Source organism: Triturus cristatus, chromosome 12 (genome assembly GCF_964204655.1).
Source record: "Triturus cristatus chromosome 12, aTriCri1.1, whole genome shotgun sequence".
NCBI classification, from domain to species: Eukaryota; Metazoa; Chordata; class Amphibia; order Caudata; family Salamandridae; genus Triturus; species Triturus cristatus.
In genome coordinates, this window is record NC_140595.1 from 628195639 (window position 1) to 628221559 (window position 25921).

General features: G+C 47.2%; 1 protein-coding gene across 3 annotated transcripts in view; it reads right to left on the reverse strand.

Annotated features, from left to right (window-relative positions):
* Positions 1–25509, reverse strand: part of ZFPM1 (zinc finger protein, FOG family member 1) — a 279431-nt gene extending 253922 nt beyond the window's left edge. For all 3 annotated transcript variants that reach the window (XM_085639659.1, XM_085639658.1, XM_085639657.1), the window contains exon 1: positions 24930–25509. In XM_085639659.1, coding sequence (XP_085495785.1) covers positions 24930–24969 — 40 coding nt within the window. In that variant the 5' untranslated portion in view covers positions 24970–25509. The remainder of the gene's footprint in view (positions 1–24929) is intronic.
* Between the last annotated feature and the right edge of the window lie 412 nt (positions 25510–25921).

The following is a 25921-nucleotide window of genomic DNA, read 5'->3' on the forward strand; positions in this document are numbered from 1 at the left end:
TTTTGATCCGTTTGAGATTGAAACTATTTTTTTGCTAAAATGTTCAAATTATGCAGCAGATTATGGATTAAGTGGCAAATGCGGCAAATCCATAATTACGCAAAAATCGCCGTAGCCACAGAATCAATTCCAGTGCCCCCGCCCATAATCCACATGATAACATGGCCGATAACATATGGTGGTAATAACAGTCCAGAGTAACCAACAGGCGACAGTATCCAACCCCCAGTAAACACCCATCATACGATTTTGAGCTAGAATGTGAAGTCTAAGAATTATTGGGCCCTTCGTGCAAGCCACAAACACCACCCGAGACCCTTTTCTGCAGACATCTTCCAGATATGTGCTGAAAAGTGAAGGATGTTACCAGGTGCAATTTTTCAATCGGTAAAACGTGTAATGGAGCTGGCTGGTAATTCACCATCATTCATCACTGTATGTTTTAAATTGGACACTTTAATTAATGACCATTCTCTGCCAAACTAGCCTATTCCTGAAATATTCAAACCCAGGCAAAGCGTTCCGACGCCTTCTGGGCCTGGTTGGCGCTTTAAGATGTCCATGAATAAAAAAAAAGTCCTCTGAAATGCTTGGATATGAATAGAGATGATCTATAGATGTAGAGAGGGGTGGGGGCATAGGTGTAAAGAATGGTCCCCGCATCAGAGCTGCCCCCAGGACCCGCCCCCCTTATCTGGCGGAGCCCACTGTAACGGCTGAACAAGTTCCACATAACTCTCATGATTGAAGTTAATAAAAGTGCTCAGGCCCTATCTCTGCAGAATCCGCTCCCAGCCCTTATCAGCCCGTCACATCTCGCTAAAAGCAGAACAAAGAGACAGGCAGGCAGCTGCCGCGGCTGGGGTTGTTCTCTCGGCTTTGATAATGCTGGGGGGTGGGGAGTGAGGGGGAGGGGGAGCGAGGTATAAGCTTCATCATCAATTGAAATCAAAACTCATTAGATTATCAATTTCCATAATCTACCACTAGGCAAAAGAGAGCTGAGAGTACACAGGAGAGGGTCTCCCTTCAGCGGCAGACACGGTTCACAAAGGGTGCTCCCTCTGGAATAAGTATATGGGAGACTGCTGCAAGGGTGCCCCTTGGAGTATCAGAGAGTGCTCGCATGAGTGCGCCCCTTGAGTAAGTATTGGAGTGTCTGCTCGCAAGGGTGCTCCCCTTTGGAGTAAGTCTCCAATTGACTGCTAACAAGGGTGCTCCCCTTTGGAGTAAGTCTCCAAGAGACTGCAAACAAGGGTGCCCCCTTGGAGTATCAGAGAGTGCTCGCATGAGTGCTCCCCTTGAGTAACTACTGGAGTGTCTGCTCGCAAGGGTGGTCCCCTTTGGAGTAAGTCTCCAATAGACTGCTAACAAGGTGCTCCCCCTTGGAGTAAGTCTCCAAGAGACTGCAAACAAGGGTGCCCCCTTGTAGTATCAGAGAGTACTCGCATGAGTGCTCCCCTTGAGTAAGTATTGGAGTGTCTGCTCGAAAAGGTGCTCTGCTTTGGAGTAAGTCTCCAAGAGACTGCTAACAAGGGTACCCCCTTGGATTATCAGAGTGATCGCATGAGTGCTCCCCAGTATTGGAGTGTCTGCTCGAAAGGGTGCTCTGCTTTGGAGTAAGTCTCCAAGAGACTGCTAACAAGGGTACCCCCTTGGATTATCAGAGTGATCGCATGAGTGCTCCCCAGTATTGGAGTGTCTGCTCGAAAGGGTGCTCTGCTTTGGAGTAAGTCTCCAAGAGACTGCTAACAAGGGTACCCCCTTGGAGTATCAGCGAGTGCTCGCATGAGTGCTACCCTTGAATTAGTATTAGAGTGTCTGCTCGCAAGGGTGCTAAGCTTTGGAGTAAGTCTCCAAGAGACTGCTAACAAGGGTACCCCCTTGGAGTATCAGAGAGTGCTCGCATGAGTGCTACCCTTGAATTAGTATTAGAGTGTCTGCTCGCAAGGGTGCTCTGCTTTGGAGTATTTATCCGAGAGTGTGCTCCCATCTGGAGTAAGTATCTAAGAAAACGATTGCAAAAGTGCTCGCCTTTGGAGTTAGAATCAGAGTGTTCGCATAGGTGCCCCCACCTTAGAGTATATATCTGAAATAGTGCTCATGAGTGCGTGCTCCCTTTGAAGTATTCGACTGCAAGTCCCCGAGTGTGCCCCACTTTGGAGTAGGTATCAGAGATGGCTCGCACGTGTGTTGTCCTTAGGACTATGCAACTGTAAGAATGCTTGTGGATGTGCTCCCATCCGGAGTAAGTATTTGTGTGTCCCCGTAGGCCCAAGTATCTAAAAGAGTGCTTACGACTGTGCGCCCCCTTGGAGTATCCACCTTCGTGAGTTCGCACTAGTGTGTTCCCTTAAGGACAAAGTACCTGAAAGAGTGCTTGCCAGAGTGCTCCCCTTAGGAGAAAGTATTTGAGAGAGTGCTCGCGAGTAGGCGCTCCTTTAGAGCAGGCCTATGGGAGAGCACTTACAAATGTTCTCCACTTTGGAGTAAGTATCTGAACAAGTGCTCGTGAGTGTGTCCTCTCTGGATCTGAGTGAGTGCTCACAAATATGCTCCCGTCTGGAGTAAGCATCTGAAAGAGTGCTCGTGAGTGTGTCCCTTCTGGAGTATCTGAGTGAGTGCTCTCAAGTGTGCTCCCCTCTGGAGTAAGTATCTGAGAACAATGGCAGTGTGCTCCCCTCTGGAGTGTATACAAGAAATTACTCACTAGAGTGCTTCCATTTGTACCTGAAAAGAGTGCTTACGAGTGTGTTCCTCTCTGAAGTAAGTACCCAGGGAGAGTGCTCACGTGTGTGCTCCCCTCTGCAGTAGGCACCGTAGGGAGTCGGAGAGTGCTCACGTGTGTGCTCCCCTCTGCAGTTATTACCGGAGGGAGCTCTCGCCTCCTGGCTGTGGTTTTTCATCTCATTGAACGCAGATCACACGTGGTGCCAGCTGCCCTTGTACTGTACGGGCCTCCCACAGAGTTCTCAGGGGAGTGGGCTGACCCACAAACCGCCGACCATGAAAATACAACCACACCTGGAAGTAGAGGTACATCACCAACTTCCGCTCACACCAGGTGAGTTATGATCAGTCGCGGGGAGGGGGGGGGGGGGGGGGGGTCCCTACATGGTCCATGGGGTTGTTTACACAGGGTGAGGGAGCAGAGACACAGAGCAAAGTAGAGAGCGAGGGCAAAAGAGAACGCGCGAGATAGAGATTTCTGGGGTTGAAGGTAAGGGATTTTGGGAGGCAATGACGACGTTCGACACATTCATTATGACAGTTGATTGGGGGCTACATGGCAGTCTGCATGGGTGGACGGTGCACATCTAAGGTCAATCAGGGGTTACAACATTGCCTCTCTGTGGGACGCCGTAGGATATTTTGGGTGCAACGGGTCTTTTGGGAGGCAAAGCAAGGGAAGGTGTAAGGGCTAAACCAAAGGTTATATTGGGGGCGCAGGCAAAAATCTGTTGGGGCTTAGGTAAATGTTTTGGTCGATGCCTGCAACACCAAGGTCATTCAGGGATATTGGAATGCCAGTGGTTGTACCCTCTGACCCAGGCACGGGCCTAGTCGAGGGCCAGGCAAGGGCCTAGTCGAGGGCCAAGCACGGGCCTGACCAGGAAACCCCTGCGAACAATGATGAGTGATGTGGTAGCACCAAAGGTTTGCTTTCGTGTTTGTGCCAGGACTTACTCCCGTGTTTAGGTCGGGCCGTGGCAGAACATGCGCTGCTCTGCGAGGCATGCTGTATGGAGGTGGGGACTTGAATCTCCGCCCACATTTTTCATTGGCTTGTGTCATTGTCCACTATAAACTGTGGCTGTTTATCGGTCAAAAATTAGTCCCTCCTTAGTACCACCGTGTCTCATTTTCTAACCTCCCATGGCGACACCCCGTTTTGTGTGTTGTTGCTCGGTAAGCTTTATTTACAGCCTCCGAACACTATTTTCTCAAATAGCTTTGTCGACATGCTCTCTCCCAGCGCTTTTTATTTTCAACAGCACACATTTGCAATGCAATAGATCTCGCATTTGCGAGAGTTTAAGCTATTGGCATTGTAAATGGCAATGCCTTTTATTTATCCGTTTTAAAAACAACACATAAATGAAAGGCAGTGTCATTTACAATGCCAATAGCTCAAACTCTCGTAAATGTGAGACCTATTGCATTGCAAATGCTTGTTTTACATAGATGTTGAAGAGGGCTGCAGTGGGACCCTCTGGGGGACACCACAAGTTACTTTGTGTTTTGGAATGCAGCTTCATCTTTGCAGACTAGGTGGGCCTGGTCTACCTGGAAGGGAAGGAATCAGTCCGCGACAATTCGGGTTCTTTTGGCGACTGACTTTCAAATATGACAAGAATCCAAGGTCTATGTTGTCAAGTGGTTTGTACAGGTTTGGAGGGGGGTGGGGTGGAGGAGAACTGGGTCATCGCTGACCTTAAAAAGATGAGGTAGGATGTTGGGGATGTCCACGAGATGACCTCAATGCCCCTGATAACCAGTTGTCCATGCAAGAGGGACCGCTGCAGCCACTATCGACACGAAGAGGCTACTCGAAGTGCTCTAAGGGAGTGAGAGTTTTACTCTTCTGCTTCCTGATGAACGTGGAGGCAGAAATTGGAATGGACTCATCTTGGGCTCGCTGGCTGCCAAACGGACTGGGTGATGATGACGGACACGGGTACAAGGCCTTCCTTTTCTCTTGAGCTGACGAGCTCCTTTGAGTGTTGAGGTGGTTGTCGCCTAGAGTAGGAGATGTTCTGAGCAAAGGTTTTTTTAATCGCACTGGAAGACGCTTTGATTATGGTGTTTGCTACCTGGACTGGATCTCATTTGAGTGCAGTGGATGTTGGCTGGAATGGCCGATTCTGGCCTGGAACCTCTCTCAGTGCAGTGGTCGTTGCTTGGGGAGGCTGTTTTCAGTGCAGTGGAACCTCTTTCAGTGCCGTGAATGTTGGTTGGAGAGGCTGTTTTCAGTGCAGTGGTTATGTGTCTGGCCTGGAAGCTCTTTCAGTGCACTGGATGTTGCTTGGAGAGGCTGTTTTCAGTGCAGTGGTTATGTGTCTGGCCTGGAAGCTCTTTCAGTGCAGTGGAACCTCTTTCAGTGCAGTGAATGTTGGTTGGAGAGGCTGTTTTCAGTGGAGTGGAACCTCTTTCAGTGCAGTGAATGTTGGTTAGAGAGGCTGTTTTCAGTGGAGTGGTTATGTGTCTGGCCCGGAAGCTCTCTCAGTGCAGTGGATGTTGCTTGGAGAGGCTGTTTTCAGTGCAGTGGTTATGTGTCTGGCCCGGAAGCTCTCTCAGTGCAGTGAATGTTGGTTGGAGCGGCTGTTTTCAGTGCAGTGGTTATGTGTCTGGCCCGGAAGCTCTCTCAGTGCACTGGATGTTGCTTGGAGAGGCTGTTTTCAGTGCAGTGGTTATGTGTCTGGCCCGGAAGCTCTCTCAGTGCAGTGGATGTTGCTTGGAGAGGCTGTTTTCAGTGCAGTGGTTATGTGTCTGGCCCGGAAGCTCTCTCAGTGCAGTGAATGTTGGTTGGAGCGGCTGTTTTCAGTGCAGTGGTTATGTGTCTGGCCCGGAAGCTCTCTCAGTGCAGTGGATGTTGCTTGGAGAGGCTGTTTTCAGTGCAGTGGTTATGTGTCTGGCCCAGAAGCTCTTTCAGTGCAGTGGATGTTGGTTGGAGCAGAGGTTTTCAGTGCAGTGGAACCTCTTTCAGTGCAGTGGATGTTGGTTGGAGCGGCTGTTTTCAGTGCAGTGGTTGTGTCTTGCCCGGAAGCTCTTTCAGTGCAGTGGATGTTGCTTGGAGAGGCTGTTTTCAGTGCAGCGGTTAAGTGTTATTGGCTGGAACTTGTTTCGGTGCGGTGGTTGCTGGGTGAACTGGGAGATGCTTTTGTGCAGTAGTTGCTAGCTGATTGGCTGTGGCTGGTCAGAGGTAGGATAGTTTCTGCAGGCAGGTAGGGATTGGAATGCTGGTGGTACAGTCACCAGGTGCAGTGGAGGGATCGGGGGCTGCCTTTAACCTTGGCGGGCACTGGGCCTGCTGCCTACCCAAGGACCTTGTGCCCCAAAGGAGGCAGAGCATGCCAGCTGCCCTAGAGGAAGAGCTTGGGCTGCCAGTAACCCTGAAGGGGCCTGGGAGTGTCGTATCCCAGGGTAACTCCCAGTTTACCTGCTGGGTTCTGGGACTACCTGATGCACAAGGCGTGGGGTGAGGGGCGGAGCTCTGCCAGCCACCCTGGACAGGGCGGGGCTTGTACTGCAGAAAGAGGGGGCTGGTGGAGCCTGTTATTTGCTTCTCCGGCTCCTTCCTTTTTACTCAGAGATGCAGAGAGCTGATAACCGAGCTGTTGCTGATCTCGAACAGATGAAGATAGCCAAAAACAGATAACAGCATCCAGCGGTCAGGGCTGTGCTTCCCGGCATGCACCAGCACGAAGGCCCCTGCCCTTGTTTGATATACGAGGAACATAAAAGTAGGGTGAAAACGAAGGCCAAACTATCCAGTTCTAACACAGAGGCGACCCCATTATCTTACAAGTATGCGAGTATCACTTCAGCCAACTTGTAAAAAGCTCTCTGCAGATTCATATCTTATGCTTTTTTCAAGTTTTCTGTTCTGCTTTTTTTCCAGCAAGATGCTCAGACTTGATCTCGCAGAGACAAAAACAGATCTCCCATACCGATAGGGCTTAGAAGCAGGCCCTGGTTTGTGTTAACTCGGAAGCTGAACGCTCAGATCATATGTTCAGATGGGGGCAAAGTCAATAGACCCGACTGTTTCATAGTGAAAAATTCTAATGTCTGGAGTGCAAAGATGTATTTTTTATTTTTTGTGTCACATGATTGTGCAATGTGTCTATTTTCACAGAACGGCATGCTGCTCGCGATTTTTTAATTTCATTTTTTAATTGATTCATGAGATTTTAAGTGTGACAAAAACTAGGAGCATTTGCACAATTTTTTAATAGATGCGTCGAGAGACATTTTATTTGTCCTCATGCAACGTTTTCAAAAATAGTGACTGCATGTATGGCGTAAGAGTGAAAATAAAGTCAAACTATAGCTGCCTGCATGGGTCTATCCTTAGACACCTGGAGTCAATCTATCAATCAGGATTTGTAAAGTGCCGCAAATCCCCTGTGAGGGTCTCAAGGCGCTGAGTTGCTAGCTGCTTCGAGGTTCTCAGTTTATTCGAACAGCCAGGTCTTGAGTCCTTTCCTGAATTCCCAGAGCGAAGAGGCGGAGGGGAGTAAAGGTCTATTTAGCTTTGAGTCATAGCACCAGCACCCACTTTCTTCTAAGCTTTCCAGTGACCGCTCCTGGTAACTCTTTTTCAAGCCACAAAGAAACAAAACCCCTTCCGGTGCAAGACGCCCATCCCTACAGGTGTTGGAAAAGGTCTTGTTTATTTATTCATTAATGATGGAGTCTGCAAGCTAAAGATTTCTGGATGAGGAACACCAGACATACTAGGGAATAGTAGGACTTCCCCTAAACTGTACAGTAACAAACAACTATTGGGTATCAGTAATTCAGGGGGGCATCAAATTCAAGACTTTTATGTGTAACAACAAACTACGCAGGAAGCATGGACGCCCACCAATCACGTGGTGTGTTAGGTCTACTCATGCGCTACGCTGCTTCGATGCTTTCCGACATTGACGCCCAGCACTGCATAGCCAGTGACCGAAGACGCATGCGCAAAAGCTAGAACAAAGGCGCTAATGGTATGGCTGAACAACTCATCACCTCCGGCCAAAAAAGTCCCAGAACAAAAAGGTACAGTCAGTGTTATATCTCATACAGCGAGTGGCTATCAGAGGAGCCCATAGAACTCTTTTTTGGTCGCTGTCTGACACCCCCACCTGGGAGGCTCGTGTCTCATACACGCTCCGGCGCCACCTGTTCGAATTTGCGTAGCGCTCCCACAAGCGCACAGGAAAGGCACAGGAAGTGCAGCACAACAATGCGTGGTGACTTCACAGCGCTTTCCAGGTCTCCAAGAAACAGAAACAAGGTTGTTTTCAAATCTCACTGTGATGACGTAAGGCTTGTTTATGTGTACAAAGTTTAACACTGCTTGAGACAACGGATGCCTTTGGAGGCTGGGAACAAGATCTCATTCCAGCCATTAATCAAGGCGTTTGGCGAATCTGCTGCTTGCTTATATATTGCCTCTTCGTCAACAAGGACTGTCTCAGACAGGGATCAGTACTACTTTAAACGTGCCAGGGTTCTTGACATAGATTGCATAGACTACTGTTATGCATAAGAGTTGCCGTTTTGGAAGGATAAAAGGCAAACTGGGCCCTTCTGGGACTTGAACCGGAGACCTGCGAATTTTCCATGCACACATCTGTGCAGCTAAAGCATTCATCTACTGAGCTTTCTCGCAGATTTCAGGCACTGCCCAGGTCAGCTATAGAGGACAGTAGCCTGGATGACTTAAAGTACCCATGTCTCTGACTTATTTTAAAATAAAAGTAGCGTATAATGCATGGGAACTTGGCCACACATAGATTTAACTAGAAAATTGTAGACATAAAAAAAACTCCATAAATTAATATTTCACGGTGACTCATGCACCTTCCAAATAGAACGAAGGTCAGTTCAGAGATACACACAAGGGGAGTTCAGAGGTCAGCTCTTCGACCCTTCAAAGCAATTAAGGGGTCTATTATAATGGCGGGCAGATCGCCACCGCCCGTATGGCGGTGGCGATCCGTCCGCCATTATTCACTGCCCGCCTCCCATTTCCCCCCGCCATAATAGAATGGCGGGGGGGACCCCGGGGGACGGAAAGACCGTCCGCCGGTCTAATAGGAGACCGGACGGAAAAGGGGATTGATATGGTGGCAGTGTCTGCAAGACACCGCCATCCATATCAAGATGCAGGAGGTGAAGTGCCTTTCCATGGCCATGGAAAGGCATGCAGAGTCTGCATGTGGGAGCCTGTTGCGGGCCCCCAGGGTGTTGGGGGGGTGCACATGGGGGGGTACCGCACGGTGCCTGCCACATTGTGCATGCAAATGCACAAATGTCTTTTTAACATTGCGGTGGGTGCTGCTGAAAGCACCGCCCGCCGCAATGTTAACAAGCATTGGCATAGCCAATAGGTCTCGCCTTTGGGACCTTATAAGTGTTTAGCCATGCAACAGTTGCATAACTAAATACTTATAAAGTCCCAAAAGCGAGACCTATTGGCTATGCAACGCGGCCGCAAAAGTGAAAGTGATCGCTATCACGATCAAACATCAAAGTAATCGCGGTAAAGCGCGGGCTGCGAGCCCGCTCACATGCACTGTAGCTCTAGGCTGGCCTGGTAGCACTTTTGGAGCCCTCTCAATAAGTCTCGCCAGACCAGCGCATGCGCTGGGTCAGGCGAGACCTAAAAATGCGGGATGTGCCTGCCAGTGTGGCGGGTGCATCCTAATTGGATTTGCGGGACCGCCGCACACATAGCAGGCGATCCCATTTGCCGACACGATGGCGGGTGGGAAAATAGACCCCTAAGTATTAGTGGCGGGGCAGAAAATGAACATTTGGGGCATTAGGACAGATTCTCACTCAAAATGTAGTCCTCTACACCCCATTGCTCGAATCCCCTCTCTCACCGTCTCCCCCAGTTCCACCCCTCCCTCCCTTCCGCAATCACAAACTGATGTCACCAAGTTAGAGCAGACTCCAAAAGCTCAACTAATACCCGACCGCAAACGGAGGGGTAATCGCATTGTGACATCACTTCCCTGGTCAACGAGGCCTTATTAGTGCTTCTGCGAGCTATCTGGCACCTCCTACAGGTGATACCCTAGGCAGCTCCCATAGAACGGTCCTGCCTACTGGCACACAAGATAGGTGCCTGTTCACCAAGGTAAAGTTGAATATGGGTAAATCTGCACTTGTAAATTTACTCTTACATTAGTGCAAATTTACTACAAAGTGTATACTAGAATGCCTCCACCCCGGAAATCAAATTTGCGTAAAGTTACTAGTAGGCCCGTTTCTCATGTAGGAATACGTCCTCACCACCAAGGCGGAGATCTCCCAATAGTAAAGTATAGGAAATGTTAAATATGAATGCAAAATAATGTTGTATATTTAATTGAAATGTGGAACAAAATAAAAAATGGTGCAACACTATTTGATTTTGCAATAAACATTTAGTTAATTAAAATATTACATCACATTTTCTAAATATTATATTTAAAAATTCCCACCTAAGGTAAAAATTATTAAATATATTATGAAAAATCACTAAAAGCGATGTGCAGAATTAAGTTGTCCACATTTTTAAATTAAAAAAGTTATAAAAACATTCTATAAAATAATATTGTTTTATTGCTATTCAATTTTTTGGGTATCAAAAACAAGGTGATAAATGGAAAGCTTGAATTAATCTCGGCCATGGCAATCACTCAGGCCACATCCTAATCCATCCGTTTTTTTGCCCACCTCGGTTTGGACCCATCGATATGCAAATCAGTCTTGACCCTGTTCCGATTAAATCCTAGACTTTAGTGCAGAGACCTCCGCAGTTGGGGTGGAGGTCCCAACACAGAAAAGATAGGAGAGGCAGAGGTATCCGTACATAGGTTTGTGAATAGCATCTTGTAGTATGTTAGTAGTACTACTAAACATAAAACAACATGGAGTTTGTAAATAGTCCATAGTCTATAAACGAGTGAAACAGAAATATCAAAACTGAATAGTGAAAGATAACATTAAATGATGGCAATTCCATTGGGCAGGTGTGCATGAAGGTTCACCCCGAAAAGCTGGTCCTTCTTTGGGAGCAGTGATAAACTGAATAGCGAACAATGAAACACAAGTATTTATTACACAATGTGCATAAAATTAGTGAGAGGCAAGGACACAATGACAAAATGTCAACTGTTCCAAAATGGAACTGGGAGCGTAAAGTAAGATGCAGGTGTGGACATGGCTGGAGAGTATTGGCCCTGTCGTATCCTTTTATTGTATTTCTATAAATCTAAAAACAAGGTTATAAGTGAAATGCTAACACATGGCCAGTATGCCCCAATGCTAGTCCAATGTTACAGTTTAAGGTTTCCTAGTAGGGTGTGAAAAAAGTACAGCTACCAACTTTTGAAAACTTCTGGCAACGAGTTCTGGATTTCTACCAACTGTATTTAGTCAAACTGTTAAGACACCTAAGATCTCAGAATTTATAAGATTTAGAATTATAAACGCGATCTATTTTTGAATGGCTTCATTAATTAGCGAGGCTTTCAATTAGCTAGTCTACAGTTTTCTCCCTTTAAAAAGGGTACTTTTTAAATCTATTTCTCAGCTTTTTTCTGCCACTAAGAACAAAAGACAGTGGATGTGGGTTGGTTGCTATGTGCCCCGCAATAGGTTAGATTAGCCAGAGTAGTTAGGCAGAAGACCAGTAATCACAGGTTGGGTCCCAGGCAGGCTAAAGTTAAGTACACAGGTAATTAATAGAGCAGAAGTAGAGGGGAAGATGGACCCAAATCGAACACGTCAGAGGAGAATCCAGCCACTGGTGTTACTCTTTGCTTTGCCAGGTCATCCAACCAGAGGGTTGGGGAGTTAGTCTCCTGCCTCCTGGATGGAGAGGCTGTGTTCTAGAAGTTTGGGCCTTGTGCTCCTGATGATCCGCCACAGTGTTTAAGCATTGTGAATTCTGGTAGGCAATGTGTCTTTGCGTTGCCTGAACAAAAGCCCTAGTTAGGACCCAGAATGTTGCCCGCATTTGCATGTAATCATTTCCTCATCTAGTGACAGACATGGCAAATTACTGTCTGTGTACATTTGGTACCAGGGTTTGTTCGCTAAGTGGATGAGGAATTGAGTGTGGTCCGTAGTTTGAAAGCATAAGCATTGACCAACTGGCTAAGGCCGATGGAACTGTCTTGTAGCCTGATTTAGAGTTCAGTGGTAATAGAAAGCGGTCACATTTCGGGAAACAGCCACTACAACGTGGCCGTTTCCACACATACACTTAAACACGCATGCGTGGTTACCACGAATAGCCTTTACCACGCATTCCTTTACTACGAGATACGTAGTAAAGGCATGTGTGTTAAAGGTAAAATTAAACAAGCATTGGCATAGCCAATAGGTCTCGCCTTTGGGACCTTATAAGTGTTTAGCCATGCAACAGTTGCATAACTAAATACTTATAAGTTCCCAAAAGCGAGACCTATTGGCTATGCCAAGCGGCCGTGAAAGTGATCGTGATAGATCGCGATCAAACATCAGAGCGGCCGTGCGGCCGCGAAAGTGAAAGTAATCACGGCGCGCACGCCCGCGCACATGCACTGTAGCTCTAGGCTGGCCTGGTAGCACTTTTTGGAGCCCTCTCAATAAGTCTCGCCAGACCAGCACATGCGCTGGGTCAGGCGAGACCTAAAAAGGGGGCTTGGGGTGGTTCCCCCCCCCCCCTAAAAAAAGCGTGGCTTAATAAAAATGGGCTTGGGGGGGGGTCCTCCCCTAAAAAACGCACCTGTTTCCATCATTTTCGGATTCTGAAGAAAAAAGATGTGGAGGCAATCGGCGTCGTTAGAGGAAACGGAAAGACACTTCCGCTTCGTCTTTACGACGTGCAGCGCAAATCGGAAGTGCTTGGAGTGGAGAGAACGTGTAGAGGTAAGGAGGATCTTAGTTTAAAAAAAAAAATGAGGGGGTGGTGTCGTGCAGGGGTAAATTTTTTGGGTACAGGGGAGGGGTATTATAAAAAGGGAGGGCGCAAGGGAACATGGAAGGAATTGGGGCAGGGATCGTAGAAAACCTTTACCATTTTCGTGGTAAAGGATATGCGTGGTAAAGGCATTTTCGTGGTAAAGGATATGCGTGGTAATGGCATTTTGCGTTGTAATGCATGCGTGCAAAAAGGCATGCGTTGCAACGGAATGCGTTGAAACGTCATACAACCTCACATTTCTAGAGGAAATGCTAAACCCAGAAGAAGAGAATCCATCACCAAAAATGAATGTCCCATGCTACGCTTGTGATGAACTCCATCACTAGATACTCCTCTGGACCCAACATGGTCTTGTGAAACTACCACCCAGCTCTAACCATGCCTAAGTTAGGGCCCCAAGGTCAATTGTGGTGGAATTTGTTAGGGCGAATGCTGAAATATTCAGAGATCTGCAACTTGGTAGAGGACAAACATGGAGTTTAACTGCGTTATACCCCACTCTAAGGTGTGCAACTAGGAACTGAGATAATACAACACCCACTAAACAGCATGGTATCGTCTTTAACTGGGTGCGATATTGCTCACCCAAAATAAAGTGCCACTGGCAATGAATGGTTAAATCTTTTAAGTCAGATTGTGCTAGACTAAGTCATTTCCTAAAAGCAGGTTCAGGAGAAGATTGTAGCCCAGTTGATTTTGTCAAGGATAATGACATTGTCTCCTCAGCTGTCGGTCAAAGCAGATTCCACCTTCTCATTACTCTATTCTATGACTGCAGGTTAAGAGGACTTTGGGAGGTTTCACAAAGCCCTGATTTGGTTTTGCGACTTTCCTCTTGAGGATTTTACACGATCTAGGAAATTCAGAATGTACTTACTTGTAATTGGCTGGAAATTTATGGTAGATTATTGGTTGCTTCAGCCGTTTCAGACATGCAGGTGCTACCTCCATGGCTGGGGACACACTCATGAGGCAGACGATATGAGATATGAGTACTGCACAAAATCAAGACTCACTGCTTTGGACAGGGCTACATCAGTGGGATTAATGCTTTGATTCCATTTTACAGCTTACACACCTCATCAGTTTGAAAGGGTTCATATGAGGAAGAGACCATGGAAGCAATAGGGCGTTTCTTTGAGGATAATATATATTGTATCCAATCAGAGCTTCATTCATCCCATATTCCATCCTGTCCTCTTCATGTTGGCAAACTCCTCGTTGGATTTTCCTTACATACCTTGCATCCTTGCTTTTTCATTCAGCATTTGTGTAAGGTCACACTGATGAGATGCACCCCTGCAAAAAAAAAAAAAAAACGACACACAGGCCAGCCCGCTCTGATTTTCCTAAAGTGGGACATCCTGTGATGACAAACCAGAGTGATATTTGGGATATCGCTTTTAAAGTAATATTTCTGGATGAGATAACCATCTGTAATGCCACCTTATTTCGTCATCAAAGAAGACCTACACCCCAAGAAAAACAAGGTGCCAAGGAGCAATGTGGAGCTTTTTGAGGGAGTCTCTCCATAGATAGCATAAAACGCCATATAGGAGGTAAGGGAATTCATGTGAACAATAAATGTTCCTAAAATTCCAATTTAGTGCAGCATTGAAGGCACAGAGTAAGAAGCACACCCTGCGAATAAAACAAAAATGTCCAAAGTTATAACCAACATTTCAGACCGGCTGTTCCAATAAATATAATAATCCAGCCGCCCTATTAGTTCTTTAAGGGTAATGTCACAAAATAGATTTATGTGAGAGAGCCTAATATAGGACATGCCTTTGGACATTACGTGCCACTGAATTATCTTATTTGTAGAGGTTTGTAAAGGTCACCAGAAACCAAGTAAGGGTAGAACAGGCCCATAACACATCACCCAGTACAATAATGTGTACGCTTCATAGGGCTACAAGACATTGCAGGTACAGCAAGACATTACAAATACTTCATGTGAAGTGTGCTACAGAACCAGAACACACTACTGGTGCATCATTTTTAAACTGCACTTTAGGGAATGTTTAAGGTGTTCGAATGGTGGAAAATTTGTGATCCATGGGACTGGCTTACTTTTTGTGAAATACAACACTTCATAAATAACACAAGTGATACACGAAATACATAGGACATGTTACTATTATGGCAAAAACATATGAGGATTCAAACCTGTGATTCACACGATTGAAATTACCATGAATTACAAATGTGAACCAATGGAAAGTCTCAATCAACAAAATTAAACAAGCATTTGTAATGCATCGCTTTCGCCTATGTGATATAATCTGCTAATTTAAAGTATCACGCAAGCCGAAAAAGCAAAAAAAGAGGCACAACTTCATGAAAAAATACGTTGGGACTAAGGAAAGAGCTCCCTGACAAGTATCGTGGAATAGGAGAGGGCGCAGCTGGGGATCCCGGTTCGAGTCTCAGCGGTGCAACATCCTGGGCAAAAAACGTAATCTCTCCAGGTGATAAACTGCGCTATATAAATCTGTTAATTTAAAGTATTACACAAGACAAAAAAGCAGAAAAAGGCAAAATGTATTAAAAGAGTTCCACCAAAGCAGATGTTAACAGTATTTCTGCTACCGGAATCTGACTAGGAACAAGCATTGGTAAATGCAGAAAATATGCTACAGCTAGTAGAAAGGGAGGAAAAGTAAGTGGCAAGCACAGGAACTAATGAAAAGCCAGGAAAGCACGGGGGTGGGATGTAAGCCCCTTTTAAGATTTATATTAAAAACAATAGATTTCACAAGCACAACGCAAGCACTGGGCAGGCAAAACCTAAAAATGGCCACCATGTGTTATGGTCCAAAAAATGCTTTGTCGGAGTTCTGGTGGCATTTACAAACTACGTATTTATTGGCTTTGAGGTTTATCTCGTCACCACAGTCCCTTGCTGGATTGCTAAACAGTAAATAAAACTGTAATATGTAATGTTTACAAAAAATAAGAAAAAGACTACGAAGGACATCAGCAACCTCTCAGCCAATGGCTTTGTGGTTTATCATAATGTCGTCAGATCGCTCAAAGGTTCTGCAACAGCAGAAGCATTGAAACATATTGATCACTTCCCAGCTGAGAGAACAGTGCTGCCATGACATCACAGATGGGCTGTTGTCACAATGGTGACACTGGAGAAATACCATTATCAATAACAGTAAAGCTATGACATCACAAAACCCACCCTGTAGTACTTTCCTGCCTGATTCACATTATCCGTCTACATCCTATAACACTGTACTAAAAATCTACCTTAAACACCTATAGGCGTTAACATCTTTTTTTCACAATAAGCGAGGCCTATTGTTTTTTTCATCACTTTGCCAAATAAACATTAGACTCGGGGCAGCTTGAAAACATTTCCACAATGAATCAATCAGGCCTGTAGTATCTGTCATCAGTTTATCAGCATAACTAACAGAAACCTACTGAATTAAGTACAACCTTTCCCACAAGAAAGGCATCAGGCATATCATCATAAAGCAGTAAATCGACAAAATTAAAGTTGTCAAAACAATAGATTACCCGTTCAAGAGTACATAACAAGAATGGACACACTGAAAATCTTATATCTCCATGGTTTTTAAGCCCCTTACTTACTAGAGTAATCTAAGACATTCCATGCTTTTCATTAAAAAAAAAAAAAAAAAATGAAGTAAGGTCTGATGGTTTTCTTTAAACTTTACATAACAAAGACATAGCTTTTCACAATGAACAAGTCACGCCAATAGCCTTCCTCGTTGGCTTGTCCCACACCACTTCGGGTCTACTAAACGGAGCATAAGCTTTCCCACAAAAACAATCAGTCAATCATAACATTTCAAATATGTACAAAATTACAGTCTGCAAAATCAAGATAACCCCCTATTAAAAATGCCTAACAATGATTTCCAGAAGCCCCAAAGGGTTTGTCAGAGGGGAGTAAACTACGCCAAACCCTTGCCTACTATTGTTATCTCCAAGATCTCATTTTACAGAATACTTGTCAACAGACTTTAACACACTATAATCCTAATCCACCCTAAATCCTATTGGCTTCAACATCTGCGTTTCCCTATGAATAGGTCGGGCCTACTGCATTTGAATCGGAAACAACTTGTGTCAATGAACCAACTAGGCCTATAGATCGCCTTCCTCGTTGGCTTGTCACTATAACCGATCCAGGCCTACTACACTGAGAACACACTTTCCGACAAAGCAACCATCATCCAATCATAAAATTGCAAATATGTGCAAAATTAGAGGTGGTAAAGCAACATACATCTGCACCCCCGACGAGTTAATGAGGATAGACTAACAACATATCTTCTTTACAAAGGGTTTGTCAGAGGGTGGGTCCAACATCAAACCCCTTGCCTACTGCACTCATTTGTGAGAGTCCATCTAACACAACAGAGGTCTACAAGCTCTAAGACACTGTGATGATAATAATACACCATTACATTTTTACTGTCTTTAACCTCCATTTTTTTTACCATAAATATATCAAGCCTAGTATCTTTGTCATAACTTTTCACAATAAACAGATCAGGTGTATAGCCTCGATTGTGGGCTTGTCGCCGTAACCATCTCAGCCCGGCTACATTGGGCATAAACTTGCCACAAGACAAAAATTGAAATACAAGCACTTTTATCATGTGGGAGCAGCCAAAGCCTCGCGCACCATGGGGTGCTCCTTGAAGCTCTTTTTGTTGATCACATTGTATTCCTAGAAAGGGTCAAATAACAGTAAGCGTATAATATCATGTTATATTCAGTTACCACAGAGTTCAGGGCCATGGCATGTCGCCTGGCCCTGTACGACGCCATTCTCGGCCGGCTGGATGGCACCCAGTGACGTCAGGCTAGGTCTGGTGCCTGGCCTCTAATGACGTCAGACTGGGCCTGCTGTCTGGGCTCCAATGAAGTCAGGCTAGGCCTGGTGCCTGGCCTCCAGTGACATCAGACTCGGCCTGGTGCCTCGCCTCCAATGACGTCAGACTCGGCCTGCTGTCTCGGCTCCAATGAAGTCAAGCTAGGCTTGGTGCCTGGCCTCCAGTGACATCAGACTCGGCCTGCTGTCTGGGCTCCAATGACGTCAGACTCGGCCTGCTGTCTGGGCTCCAATGAAGGCAGGCTAGGCCTGGTGCCTGGCCTCCAGTGAGGGCAGAATCAGCCATTGGCCTACATCTCTGTGCTGCCAGGGTCGGCCTGCAGCCCCTCCCACTAGGTCAGAATCGGGTTGCAGCTTCACCTACTATGGTGCCAGAATCGGCCTGTGGACTAGGCCTCTATGATGCAACAAAACTATGCGACTGGATACCGCACAGTTACACGTGCGTAGTCCCATATTTAATGCACCTATAACCAGACATGGAGTGTAGAGGCACATTTCACTGAAGCACACATTATTTGACAAGCCCGTCATTCCGACTTATACGTCTGGTTTCAGACAGCCTGACTTCTTTCATAACTGCCTCAGGGGGCCCCTGGGCTGTGCCTGGCCGACCTTTCCACCTCGGCCAAGAGTTTCTGTCACTGCGCGTATCTCCCCCCTCAGGGCACAGACATGAGCCCAGGGCATGGATTATGACGCGCACTCCTCTCCAGGTCAAAATGCCACGCCCACTGACTGGCTCCAGACCGGAATCAGTACTTCTGATTCCGGATACAAGGCGCCTTCAAACACTGCAGCAAGAGAGGCCTGCACTCTGTGTCACTTGCAGGCAGTGGAACCGAGGGAGGCCACGCGCCACGGCAGGCAGTGGTACCGAGGGAGGCCACGCGCGCTGGATGTTCGGGCAGATGTGGCGACACGTGTGAATCCATTGTGCAACAATGGACTTGAAAACTGTCACGCGGATAAGGCCAAATTGGTACAGTACAGCCATGCCACGTGGATGCTCTGTACTTTATTGCAGTCTATTCATTCATCAAATACACACACCTCATTCACTTCACTCGAGACTAAGACCGGGAGCAGCAGCATCCTTGGCGCTCGGTCTCGTGACGCACAAAGGTTCACACTCGGGAAGCGAAGGTGTAACTTTCTATTCTAAACGTCATTTCCTGCGCCTCCCTACCAGCCCTGTTCCAAGTAAGATCTGTCAGAATTTAGATATCTTACCCTGGTCTTATATGAACGTGATAATACACATCGCAGAGGTGCATGTGTTCCGGGGGTATACACCAGCACATCTATACGGGCAGCCCACCTACAATAAATGTAGCAACACACAAGATAGAAGTGCATGTGTTCCACATCTACATGGCCCACCTACAATAAATGTGGTAACACCCTATGTAGAGGTGCATGTGTTCCAGAGGTCTATACACCTGCACATCTTCATATGACACTTGCACATCTATGAGGCCCATCTCCAATAAATTTAACACACTATGCAGCGGTGCATGTGTTCCACAGGTACACACCTGCATGACTACATGGCCCACATACAACAGATGTGACACACTACGCAGCGGTGCATGTGTTCCAGAGGTGTATACACCTGCACATCTTCATATGACACTTGCACATCTATGAGGCCCATCTACAATAAATGTGACACTACGTAGCGGTGCATGTGTTTCACAGGGCATGTCTGCATGGCCACCTACAACAGATGTAACACACTACGCAGAGGTGCATGTGTTCCACAGGTGTACACACCTGCACATCTATATAATGCACTTGCACATCTATGTGGCCCATCTCCAATAAATGTAACACTACGCAGCAGTGCATGTATTCCACAGGTGTACACACCTGCACATCTATATAATACACTTGCACACCTATGAGGCCCATCTCCAATAAATGTAACACACTACGCAGCAGTACAGGTGTACACACCTGCACATCTATATAATACACTTGCACACCTATGAGGCCCATCTCCAACAAATGTAACACACTATGCAGCGGTTCATGTGTTCCACAGGTACACACCTGCATGTCTACATGGCCCAACAACAACAGATGTAACACACTACGCAGAGGTGCATGTGTTCCACAAGTGTGTACTCCTGCACATCTATATAATACACTTGCACATCTATGTGGCACATCTACAGTAAATGTAACACTACGCAGCAGTGCATGTATTCCACAGGTGTACACACCTGCACATCTATATAATACACTTGCACATCTATGTGGCACATCTACAATAAATGTAACACACTACGCAGCAGTGCATGTATTCCACAGGTGTACACACCTGCACATCTATATAATACACTTGCACATCTATGTGGCACATCTACAATAAATGTAACACACTACGCAGCAGTGCATGTATTCCACAGGTGTACACACCTGCACATCTATATAATGCACTTGCACATCTATGTGGCCCATCTTCAATAAATGTAACACACTACGCAGCGGTGCATGTGTTCCACAGGTGTACACACCTGCACATCTATATAATACACTTGCACATCTACAATAAATGTAACACACTACGCAGCAGTGCATGTATTCCACAGGTGTACACACCTGCACATCTATATAATGCACTTGCACATCTATGTGGCCCATCTTCAATAAATGTAACACACTACGCAGCGGTGCATGTGTTCCACAGGTGTACACACCTGCACATCTATATAATACACTTGCACATCTATGTGGCACATCTACAATAAATGTAACACACTACGCAGCAGTGCATGTATTCCACAGGTGTACACACCTGCACATCTATATAATGCACTTGCACATCTATGTGGCCCATCTTCAATAAATGTAACACACTACGCAGCGGTGCATGTGTTCCACAGGTGTACACACCTGCACATCTATATAATGCACTTGCACATCTATGTAGCCCATCTCCAATAAATGTAACACACTACGCAGCAGTGCATGTATTCCACAGGTGTACACACCTGCACATCTATATAATGCACTTGCACATCTATGTGGCCCATCTTCAATAAATGTAACACACTACGCAGCGGTGCATGTGTTCCACAGGTGTACACACCTGCACATCTATATAATGCACTTGCACATCTATGTGGCCCATCTCCAATAAATGTAACACTACGCAGCAGTGCATGTGTTCCACAGGTGTACACACCTGCACATCTATATAATGCACTTGCACATCTATGTGGCCCATCTTCAATAAATGTAACACACTACGCAGCGGTGCATGTGTTCCACAGGTGTACACACCTGCACATCTATATAATGCACTTGCACATCTATGTGGCCCATCTTCAATAAATGTAACACACTACGCAGCGGTGCATGTGTTCCACAGGTGTACACACCTGCACATCTATATAATACACTTGCACATCTATGTGGCACATCTACAATAAATGTAACACTACGCAGCAGTGCATGTATTCCACAGGTGTACACACCTGCACATCTATATAATGCACTTGCACATCTATGTGGCCCATCTTCAATAAATGTAACACACTACGCAGCGGTGCATGTGTTCCACAGGTGTACACACCTGCACATCTATATAATGCACTTGCACATCTATGTAGCCCATCTCCAATAAATGTAACACACTACGCAGCAGTGCATGTATTCCACAGGTGTACACACCTGCACATCTATATAATGCACTTGCACATCTATGTGGCCCATCTTCAATAAATGTAACACACTACGCAGCGGTGCATGTGTTCCACAGGTGTACACACCTGCACATCTATATAATGCACTTGCACATCTATGTGGCCCATCTCCAATAAATGTAACACTACGCAGCAGTGCATGTGTTCCACAGGTGTACACACCTGCACATCTATATAATGCACTTGCACATCTATGTGGCCCATCTTCAATAAATGTAACACACTACGCAGCGGTGCATGTGTTCCACAGGTGTACACACCTGCACATCTATATAATGCACTTGCACATCTATGTGGCCCATCTTCAATAAATGTAACACACTACGCAGCGGTGCATGTGTTCCACAGGTGTACACACCTGCACATCTATATAATGCACTTGCACATCTATGTGGCCCATCTCCAATAAATGTAACACACTACGCAGCAGTGCATGTATTCCACAGGTGTACACACCTGCCACGTACAATTAATATGGTTATTCACAACAAAGAGGTAGAAGTTACTCAAGAAGACCTTGTGGTATATGTGTGACGTTACACCAGGCAGTGGTACATGTATTCCTTAAGCATGTGTCTGTATGTCTATGGACCACATGGAATAAAGTGTGATACACTATCCATGGGGTCCATTTATTTAACAAGTGAACATATGCACAGCCATATGGACCTGGTGGCACAAGTGCGATATTCATGATATCGACCGGTGCTCGTATTTCAGGAATATACATTACCACATGGATGGGTACTAGGTCGTACAATCGCGATATTGTACTATCCAGAGACAACGTGCATTCCAAATGTGTGTGTGTGTATATATATATATATATATATATATATATATATATATATATATATATATATATACACACACACGTATGTATGTTTCACAAATACATGCTGGCACATTTCTAGGCACCATTAATACGAGTATCCAGAGATACAGGTATTGCACAAGCAAGCGTCGGCACACATACACGGTACAGTCGGACTACTGTGACGTCACTTTATACAAGGTTACCCAGTTTCGGCAGATGAATGTTCACACTTCCGGTCGAGCACAGCCACAACCGTACTTAGAAATGCGTGTTCTATAGGTACTGTGCCCCGCCCCCAATGCACTTTCGACAGACCGCATGGGGTACGACGATGTGCCAGCCCTTAAAAGGTGCATGTACTCTCCATGTGCACACCTGAACCTCACTGTATAGACTTATAGGTCCTCTCCGGCACCTCTTTTCATCCTAGCGCCTCCTTATTTACAGACATCAGCTCAGCGCCTCGTTTCCCTTTTAGGTGTCCGCTGCGCTTTAACCGGACAGGTACCGAGTAAATACACTTTATTGATTGGGCAAGCAGAGTGCCGGCGCTTTAGGGCCGGGATGCAGAGGTTATAAATGGAAGAGCGTTCGAGCACTGTAACGAGAATGCGTGCAAGATCAGAGTTTCCTTAGAAACCCTCAGCGTATCCTTCTGTTTCGGCATGTTTATCTCTGCGCCTCTTTTCACATTTGGGGCCGGTCCTAAGAGGCCGATCACGCGCCCAGGTTCCAAAACACATCACCCACTGAAGAAGCGCTAACACTCCCCAAACAGCGGCTGCACCACTCGCTCTCTGGGCGCGGGGGATACAGTTCGGGGCTGTATCAATACCCCCGTCGTAAAGACCGAGACATTGAGTTGGGGGACCCGCCCCTCCCTTTCAGGGGCGTCCGTTCCACATCACCCCCGATGCAGGCACCTCAGACGGCCAGATAAGAAACTTTTGTGGATTGCAATTATATCCCTGGGCAGATAAGGTTCGGGTTTTCTCGCTTTTATCGCTCGCTGATTTTACAGTCTCCAAATTGTTGTTTCCTATCAGTGTATAATCTGGCACAGGGAGCCAGGCGACCTGGCAGACTCCGTAAATTGTAAGGGGGGGGGGGGGGTGAGGGTAGTGGGGGCACATATCCCTTCACCGTTCCTCACTGTAAAGGCGCGAGGGGCCTGCCCTGTAGGTGACACGCCATGTCTCTGCAACGCAAGGGCCACTTAACGCCACGACCCCCTTCCGAATATAAACACAGCTCCCCCCCATTACGCCTTTCGTGTTTCAGAAGCCAACTTTCTCCAGTTCTAGGAGTGTATTAGGCAGCCTGGCGGACTCGTGCGCCTGCGGCAGAGCTAATATTGTCTCTTCGCCGTCTCGGCGGGTTGACGCACCTTGCCGTCCTTACGAAGTGTTATCCTCAGAACAGCTGTGTCATTACATTAACAGCGCCTCGAAGCGGCAAGCGCCTCAGCACAGGCTCTTGGTGTTGAAGACCGGTGGCCGTATACCACGGCTTGGGATGAGGACCCTGACACCATATGAGAAATAAAATAAAAAAAGTAATATCTCCGGGGAAGCGTGATAACATCGTGCCAGCTGTGAGAGACGGGGGGGGGGGGGATAAATTACTGAGCGTCGCATTTTTCAAGCCTCTTCCTCCACCCCCCTCCCGCCAGACGCTCTGTTTAATGCAATGAATGGGAGCCGGGGCTGCCAGATAAGCACCCCAGCCCCCTGTCCCGACTCCGAGATCGTATCGGCGCTGCTGCATTAATGGAATATGTGAGCGCTATCAGGGTTGCTGATCAGGGCTGCTATCCAGCCAGGGATCTGAGGGGGGAGGGGGGCTAAGGTCTGCTAGATACTCTCGCGGGTGGAGGGTGGGCATTACCCAGCGGAGCGAGGAGGGGGCCCTCCTTCACAAACAACATACAATAACACATTGTGCTTCCGAAGCACGCCTAGTTTACAAAGCTTGGCTGTTGCCACGATAAGGCCACAAAGGGCGTGGGTTTGTACAAGCGCTCCAGCACACCGAGGCAGTTCCGGTGGCATGTATGTGCTATATCAACGCGGGAGTATTGGATATTAGTATGTTGCCAGAATGAATACAAGTTTAAAAGTTGTTCGCGACTATATGTAACGGGAGAACTTGTGATATCGCTCATTCGGTTTAAGTGAGAGGCGATACCTTTTACCCCAAAAAATAATGAACGCATTAAAACCAAAAGATGTCCCTCACCCCTCAAAAACACGTTACATATAAAAAAGAAAAGCTATAACATGCATCGATTACAATATTGAATGTGTGTCTTTTGGTAGCTTTAGAGCAAACTCCACAGTTTCCTACAGGATATCGACATGTTTCCACTCCATGCCCCCAACTCAACGGACCGTCTCCTAAAAACAAACAAATTCAATGACCTACCGCCCCCCATCACATGCACCGACCTGCTTTCGCCCCCCCCCCCCCCCTCATTGGACGGTCCCCTGACACCCAACCCATCCAATTACATCCTGCCCCCTCTCCGTGCACCGACCTCTCGCCCCCACTCCACGGAGCGACCTCCTGGCCTCCCCCCACACAGTGACCTCCTGCCCCCACTCCATGCACCAACCACCTGCCACCACCCCAGGAATACAGTGACCCCTTCCCCTTTAATCCATGGAACAGTTCTTGCCTCCCCATGCAACAGCCTCTTACCCCATTCTCGGATAGGTACTCTCTATCTACCTGCCGTGGGTCGCTGGAGTGAGCAGCTAAGCTCTGCGTGTGCACAGGGCGCATTGACAGCCCCCCTCCCGGCCCCAGGCACCCCCGGGGGAGGCAGGTACTCACGCTTGATCTGCCGGGGGTTGCTCTGCTTCCTCCTGGACATCTCTCGGCGCTCGGCTCGGTTCGCTGCTGCTGCCGCCAGTTCGGGGGAGTTTGGCTTCGCGGAGCCTCCAGAAGGGATTCCCAGGGCGGGGGTCAGGCAACTCCGCGAGGCATGGGTAGCACCCACTCCCCGGAGCAGGGTGTGCTCCGAGTCCGCCCCCCGCGCCAGAGCTTTAGGGGCAGCACTGGGGAGCAGCAGGGCTGGCGGAGGGCCCCCCGGGTCTCTGAAGGTGGGTGCTGCAGGCCAGGTAAAGGGTGCTCTGGTGATCTCCAGGGGGGTGTCCAGAGCCCCGGGGAATAGAGATACCAGTCCTGGGGATTTCCGAGTCTAGAGTAGCCCGGCTGCTCCCTTGTCCAGCAGAAGGAAGGTACCCCAAGCTCTCTCACGTCCTGTCGAATAGCTAGAGGATCCTCCACGCCTATCGGGGTGCTCCAATAACCCCACGCGATGCCAGTCCCACGGCTCCCAGACCAGCGATCGCCGCCGCCGCTTTGATTCCTCCGCTACTTTCTCAATGGAACCTTGAAATGTATCAAACACTTTCGAGCGAGCACTCCAAAGGGGCGTGCCCACGAGCGTGGAGGCGTGGTCTGACAGCTGGTTGGTTTTGACATTATTGCCCCTCCTACCGGAAATAGCTGCAGCAGCTCAAGTCTAAAAGTGCACATTTAATTTGGAGAAAAATCGGTGTAATTCGGCTTGGGAGAGAGTCCAACGCACAGCCACACATTGCTTGCCTCTCTAGTCTGCAGGGTGCCATATCCAGCCAGCCCCCGGAAGAGTCATTTGCCACCCGAAGAAAGCGGCGCTCCTGCTTGGAGGGATGGGTCTTCCCGAAGGTAGTGGCAAGGGAGCACACTACGGATTCATAGTTTTTGAATTGCTAGTTCTACATGTAAACATTAGAGGCCATAAGGTCCTCGGAGTCATTGTAGAAAAGCACAAACATTTC